At 41.7% G+C, this 7277-nt stretch overlaps 1 protein-coding gene across 1 annotated transcript; it reads right to left on the reverse strand.

Moving 5' to 3' along the window:
* Positions 1–571: 571 nt before the first annotated feature.
* Positions 572–6914, reverse strand: LOC138955198 (lysosomal protective protein-like; the record flags this gene model as incomplete). The annotated part of the gene is made up of 4 exons (XM_070326856.1): positions 6779–6914; positions 5875–6058; positions 4931–5093; positions 572–658 (listed from the first exon to the last, which is right to left on the reverse strand). Coding segments are annotated over exons 2-4 (420 nt in total), but the record flags the coding sequence as incomplete, so codon positions are not given.
* Between the last annotated feature and the right edge of the window lie 363 nt (positions 6915–7277).

The raw sequence follows: 7277 nt of genomic DNA on the forward strand, positions 1-7277 counted from the left end.
GTTTAGTAAATTACAAGTGTTTCAAAGTATGTCAACTTCGTAACATGGAAACCAAAAGTTGTGACATGGATTTGAACACTATAACATTTGAAAAAGAGAGGACAAAAATATATACTATGTTAATTGTTGCATGTGTGTATCATTATGGGAACCAGCCAAAAGAGTCTTCACCGAATCCTTTATCTTTATTCCATGTTTTTGTCTGGTTGCTAATTTTGCATCATAAAATATATATATATTTTGACTGACCAATGAGCTGGAACTGACCATAACAATAACGCACAAACACACTTTCAAATAATCAGCCCTCCCCTTACAGAAAAAAAGGCCCTGTGGCGAGCCTCGCAGCGAGGTCGCTGCGAGGCCGTAATTTACCATGCAAATTAGGTTTGCTGCGACTAAGTCACAGCTAGCTGCGATGTAGTTATATATCCTTATATGGAGATCCCACCCGCGAGCTTGATGTGATGGGGTTGCCCCTAGCTGCGATGTTCCCTGCGAGCTTGCCGAAACCTAGTTGCAGCTAGCCGCGATGTCCTGGACCCCTTACTGTGAGCTTCTTTCAACTTACCCTGTCATCATCAGTGGTGTAGTTGCCATCATCAGAGTATGAGTAACCCACACCAGCTGGTGCCTCCAGGTATAGCATGTTGGCCACCTGTCACATGACCAGGTCATTAATTAGCAAATATGAAAGTCGTAAGCCACGAGTTAAGAGAAATGATTCATCCCGCCTTAATCTGGATAACATAACTTATCGCGGCAATTTAACATTGTACAGCACAACAACAACAACAGGTAAGAAGCAAATTATGAAAGTCATAAGTCACGAGTTCACAGAGAAATGATTCAATATCACATGGATAGCATAACTTATCGTTGCAATTTAACATTGTACAGCAAAAACAAAACACCAATCATCAGCTCTGGCGAGTCATTTCTGCAGTTTAACCTCTCTTTTCCCCGATATTAAATATAAAGTTTCAAAAATAAACTTTGATTTAATTAATATACTTACCAACTCACACAGATAGCAACCAAACGAAGTTATTGCTATCTATGTGAGTTGGGAAGAATATGTAATTTAATCTTAATCCAACATGCATTGTAGGTGCTCGTGTACACATTACATTCGATATAACCAAGTCACAGATCCACTTCGCTAAGTTCACAGATCCACTTCGCTAAGTTCACAGATCCACTTCGCTAAGTTCACAGATCCACTTCGCTAAGTTCAAGACTGAAAGACGCTTGTTTGGAACATGAAAGCAAAGGGATGAAAAACCTAACTAAAAACAAACAAACAACATAGTCCACTATAGTTCAGCAAATCCAAAAGAATGTGTTTTCAGATCAGCAGCCCCTCTGAAAGATCAAGGGGAGGGGGGGGGGGGGGTCCGCTGTATCCACAAAGATGTATTTTTGAATGACAGCAAAAGATTGACTATCAGGTAATTTTACAAACACTGTGAGCAGCCAACAACTAGGTAATGAAATGGAGAAAGTCTCAAACTGGGGGATAATGAGCTGTCTTAAAAGCACGTTTCATTGTACCCTTTCATAACCTACACAAATCTGAGAAAATAAGGTCTTATAAAGGAGCAGATATGGGTGGCCGAGTGGTAACGCACTTGCGCTCGGAAGCGAGTTCAACCCTGGGTCAGGGCGTTAGCAATTTTCTCCCCCCTTTCCTAACCTAGGTGGTGGGTTCAAGTGCTAGTCTTTCGGATGAGACGAAAAACCGAGGTCCCTTCGTTGTACACTACATTGGGGTGTGCACGTTAAAGATCCCACGATGGACAAAAGGGTCTTTCCTGGCAAAATTGTATAGGCATAGATAAAATTGTCCACCAAAATACCCGTGTGACTTGGAATAGTAGGCCTTGAAAAGTAGGATATGCGCCGAAATGGCTGCGATCTGCTGGCCGATGTGAATGCGTGACGTATTGTGTAAAAAAATTCCATCTCACAAGGCATAAATAAATCCCTGCGCCTTGAATATGTGCGCGATATAAATTGCATTAAAAAAATATATAAAAAAATAAACAAGAAGGGCAAAGCCCATACGACTCACATGCTTGACCTTTGGGTCAAGGTCATCCAAGGTCATGCAACACAAAGCTGTTAATTCAAGACATAGGAAGTACAATGGTGCTTATTGGCTCATTCTACCATGAGATATGGTCACTTTTAGTGGTTCACTACCTTATTTTGGTCACATTTCATAAGGGTCAAAGTGACCTTGACCTTGATCATATGTGACCAAATGTGTCTCATGATGAAAGCATAACATGTGCCCCACATAATTTTTAAGTTTGAAACAGTTATCTTCCATAGTTCAGGGTCAAGGTCACTTCAAAATATGTATACAATCCAACTTTGAAGAGCTCCTGTGACCTTGACCTTGAAGCAAGGTAAACCAAACTGGTATCAAAAGATGGGGCTTACTTTGCCCTATATATCATATATAGGTGAGGTATTCAATCTCAAAAACTTCAGAGAAAATGGGAAAAATGGGAAAAATAGCTGTTTTTTAGGTAACATTTATGGCCCCTGCGACCTTGACCTTGAAGCAAGGTCAAGATGCTATGTATGTTTTTTGGGGCCTTGTCATCATACACCATCTTGCCAAATTTGGTACTGATAGACTGAATAGTGTCCAAGAAATATCCAACGTTAAAGTTTTCCGGACGGACGGACGTCCGGACGGACGGACGACTCGGGTGAGTACATAGACTCACTTTTGCTTCGCATGTGAGTCAAAAATCCCTGCACTTAGAACTGTACCCACGGAATATAACCTCATATTGATTGATTGATTGAGATATCTTAACATGGAGGTTGACATAAATTTACAGAGATTATGAATACAAAATCTCTAAAAGCAAGGTCTTAACACTTTCTACCCCACCTACCTATGTTGACCAAGTTTTTTTTTAGCCAAGACCAGCTGTGCTGCAGCAGGTCAATCAGAATTGTAGTAACTGTGTATCAACACGCTGGAATGCAGGCGTTAGATGGACATTTCAGGAAGCGACTGAAGCTAACAGTCTGAGTGGATATACCCGTACTTGGTCAAATAGAGCCATACGAGTGGGTACGGATATATCCGTACCTGGGAGATTATGAGTTAAAAGGGGGGTACAACTGTTTTTCCATCACTGGGAAATTCTGGTCACCTCCAAGTCAAAAGCGAGTACAGTTGTACATGTACCTGTGTTGAAAGGACACCCTAGAGACTATAGCCCTTCATTTTGCAGGTGGCCTGTCATGACAGGTCTATTTTGGTAGAGATAAAAGAAACAAGTCGCGTTAGGCGAAAATACAATATTTAGTCAAGTAGCTGTCGAACTCACAGAATGAAACTGAACGCAATGCCATTTTTCAGCAAGACCGTATACTCGTAGCATCGTCAGTCCACCGCTCATGGCAAAGGCAGTGAAATTGACAAGAAGAGCGGGGTAGTAGTTGCGCTAAGAAGGATAGCACGCTTTTCTGTACCTCTCTTTGTTTTAACTTTCTGAGCGTGTTTTTAATCCAAACATATCATATCTATATGTTTTTGGAATCAGGAACCGACAAGGAATAAGATGAAAGTGTTTTTAAATCGATTTCGACAATTTAATTTTGATAATAATTTTTATATATTTAATTTTCAGAGCTTGTTTTTAATCCGAATATAACATATTTATATGTTTTTGGAATCAGCAAATGATGGAGAATAACATAAACGTAAATTTGGATCGTTTTATAAATTTTTATTTTTTTTTACAATTTTCGGATTTTTAATGACCAAAGTCATTAATTAATTTTTAAGCCACCAAGCTGAAATGCAATACCGAAGTCCGGGCTTTGTCGAAGATTACTTGACCAAAATTTCAACCAATTTGGTTGAAAAATGAGGGCATGACAGTGCCGCCTCAACTTTCACGAAAAGCCGGATATGACGTCATCAAAGACATTTATCAAAAAAATGAAAAAAACGTTCGGGGATTTCATACCCAGGAACTCTCATGTCAAATTTCATAAAGATCGGTCAAGTAGTTTAGTCTGAATCGCTCTACACACACACACACACACACGCACATACACCACGACCCTCGTTTCGATTCCCCCTCGATGTTAAAATATTTAGTCAAAACTTGACTAAATATAAAAAGGACCCCAAAAGGTGTCCTATTAAGGGAGATGACCTCATGGGAGGGGCCACACATCACACGTACCACTGTACCAACAAAAGTCGACTTCCACGGTGGGCTCATGTTGATGTGCACTTAGCCACATGCTTGCATTTGCGGCATAATCACCAAGGTCTTCTATTCGCCACAGGGGTGGAACATGGATACCGTCTCCGAGTCTACACATAAAGCCGACGTGTATCGAGCGCTCTCTGCCCAGACTAAAATCTATGACCCGCGGAGCACAAGCCACTGTGTGTGTGTGTGCGAGTCTTAAAAGAGATGTTTCACTGTGTACGGTTGATTCTACCCTTTTAAGACTCCCTCCCTTTCAACATCCTGTTTTCTTAGATTTTCTGTTCATAAATGTATGTAAATTTACTTCATTTTAAGACCTGACTTTCTAAGATTTTTGGAGGTCTTAAAAAGGGTGTTCCAGTGTAAACTATATGACTCACCGTGTTCCAGCTGAAAGGGTTGATGAGGACAGTGACGCCATCGTCCTGTACCCTGAAGGGGCCATGTTCTGACAGCAGGCTTCTGTTTGTTTGTTTGTTTGTTTGTGTGTGTGTGTCATTGTGACGGTGTGTGAGTGCGTGTGTGTCATTGTGACGGTGTGTGTGTGTGTGTGTCATTGTGACGGTGTGTGAGTGCGTGTGTGTCATTGTGACGGTGTGTGTGTGTGTGTGTCATTGTGACGGTGTGTGTGTGTGTGTTAAAAGGGGTGTTCCAGTGTAAACTATATGACTCACCGTGTTCCAGCTGAAGGGGTTGATGAGGACAGTGACACCATCATCCTGTACCCTGAAGGGGCCGTGCTCTGACAGCAGACCCAGGTCCGAGCTGCAGCCAGGGCCTCCGTTCATCCACAGCACCATGGGATCTGACGCAGGGTTGTTCTGAGACTCCAAGAACCTGGGAAAAAATTACGCGACAAATTCTCATCTGTTGAAACATTGGAACTGTTACTATTGCTACCATCCAAAATCAAGAACCACAGAACAATAATGTTAGCTCATTAAATTATTAAAGGCTGCAACCTGTGCAACTGCAAAGTGGACATTAATTTAAAAAAATTAAGTTCATGAGTGAAATCCATGCCAACCTGCTAATTTATTTTTTTGTAAATCACCCATTCTTTGATCCCCGCATGACAGGCGCAATGGCTTGGTGGTAAGACGCCGGCCTCCAAAGCGGAAGGTCGTGGGTTCGAATCCTGGCCGCGCCAGGTGGGTTAAGGGTGGAGATTTTTCCGATCTCCCAGGTCAACTTATGTGCAGACCTGCTTGTGCCTTATCCCCCTTCGTGTGTACACGCAAGCACAAGACCAAGTGCGCACGGAAAAGATCCTGTAATCCATGTCAGAGTTCGGTGGGTTATAGAAACATGAAAATACCCAGCATATTTCCTCAGTATACGGCGTATGGCTGCCTAAATGGTGGGGTAAAAACGGTCATACACGTAAAATTCCACTCGTGCAAAAACACAAGTGTACATGGGAGTTTCAGCCCACGAACGCAGAAGAAGAAGAAGATCCCTGCATAGAATGGAGCCACACTATTAGCTTTAGGTCAGCTATCTGGCTACATGCCCATGCAAGAGAAACGATATATTCTTATTCCATTTGAAAGCTTAGACAGATCATTGGTGGTGAACATGAACGTGTATAGAGAATGACGAAAGCTTTAACACAAACCAGTAGTGCAGTTTCTTGGAGCCGGATGCTTGCAGGTAGCCAGAGTAGTGTTTGAAGTTGGGCTGTTTCTTCAGCCCAGGAACAGACTTCACTTCATCAGCGGCTGGTGCTGCGGTGGTTGCTCCTAGCAACAGGCACGCACAGAGGAATGCAGGTAGGGCACACTTCATGATGGGAGTTTTACCTGGAACAAGTAACACAATGCAAGCAAGTCTTTCAATAGATATCCACTGAGGTGATTTAAATTCCCTGTCTAGAATGTGACATTATACATGTTTACACTGTCTTTAATTTCGCTGTATCTTTCATTCTATTTCTACCCTTATTCATTCTAAAGTTCATAATAATAATTATTGAGAAAAGTAAGTAAGTGGCTGGGGTGTTTCACTTTCAGTTTCAGACCTCAAAATAACTATATTCTTTGCAGCCCTGAAACAGTGAAAGTCCAAAAGATGGTGCACTAGCCTAGCCTTTGGCTAGTGATTCTAAAAATGTACTAGCCAAAGAGCAAACTTTACAAGTCAAACCACCAACAAACAGTATTTGTTTCAGCAACTTTACTTACATTTGGCAAGTAGATGAATGTTTCTACTCGCCACTTTCAGTTTCAGCGCTATAATTGTGACAATTAGTTACAACCACAATCTGTTCGAAGATGTAAATTATTATTAATGTGAATCTATGCAGAATGCTTTCTTGCCTCAACGTAACAAGCTTGTCTTAAAAGTGTTTAGGTCCAAGCCAGCATCAAAGCAAAAGAAGACATGACAGTATTTTGCACAAGAATCTTGCAAAAACTGAAAAGAAAGTCGACACCACCAACTTCGAATTCGATGCTGAAATAAGCAAATAAAACATTCTTGCTTCGTGACATTTAACCACCTAGAACTTACTAAACGCTTACCAGATTTTCTTTTGTCAACACCTGACAGTTATCAATTCTCAAGAGATCACCGTCGTTCTAGTCACAGACTCTGTCTCAACTTCTGCAGACTTTTTGTGGAACAAAACCCTCGTGCGGAAGTGAGCGTATGTGCTTATCACGTGACGTGACTGTATCACATGAGCCGGTCACATGACAAAGGTGCGCGAGCATTTCTGTCGTCAGCTGGCATTTGAGGGAGGGTTCAAGGTAGAACCAGAGACTATAGACTGTATACTCTACAGTCTCTGGTAGAACTGTGACAAGATTTTAATCGTGACTTATCAACAAACACACAAACGGGGAGGGAAAACTAACCAACAGTGACCTTTTGAACGGCTGGGAAACTGTGACGAATAATGCAATCGACGACTACAAAACACGGTTGAGGCCGGGTAGAGCAGGCATTGTCGCATTTTGTTCAATCCGGCCGCATTGCAGATGGCCTGATAGCTACGATAAACTTCGACAGGGAATGTTT

The sequence above is a fragment of the Littorina saxatilis genome, unplaced genomic scaffold, assembly GCF_037325665.1.
Source record: "Littorina saxatilis isolate snail1 unplaced genomic scaffold, US_GU_Lsax_2.0 scaffold_1181, whole genome shotgun sequence".
NCBI lineage: Eukaryota > Metazoa > Mollusca > Gastropoda > Littorinimorpha > Littorinidae > Littorina > Littorina saxatilis.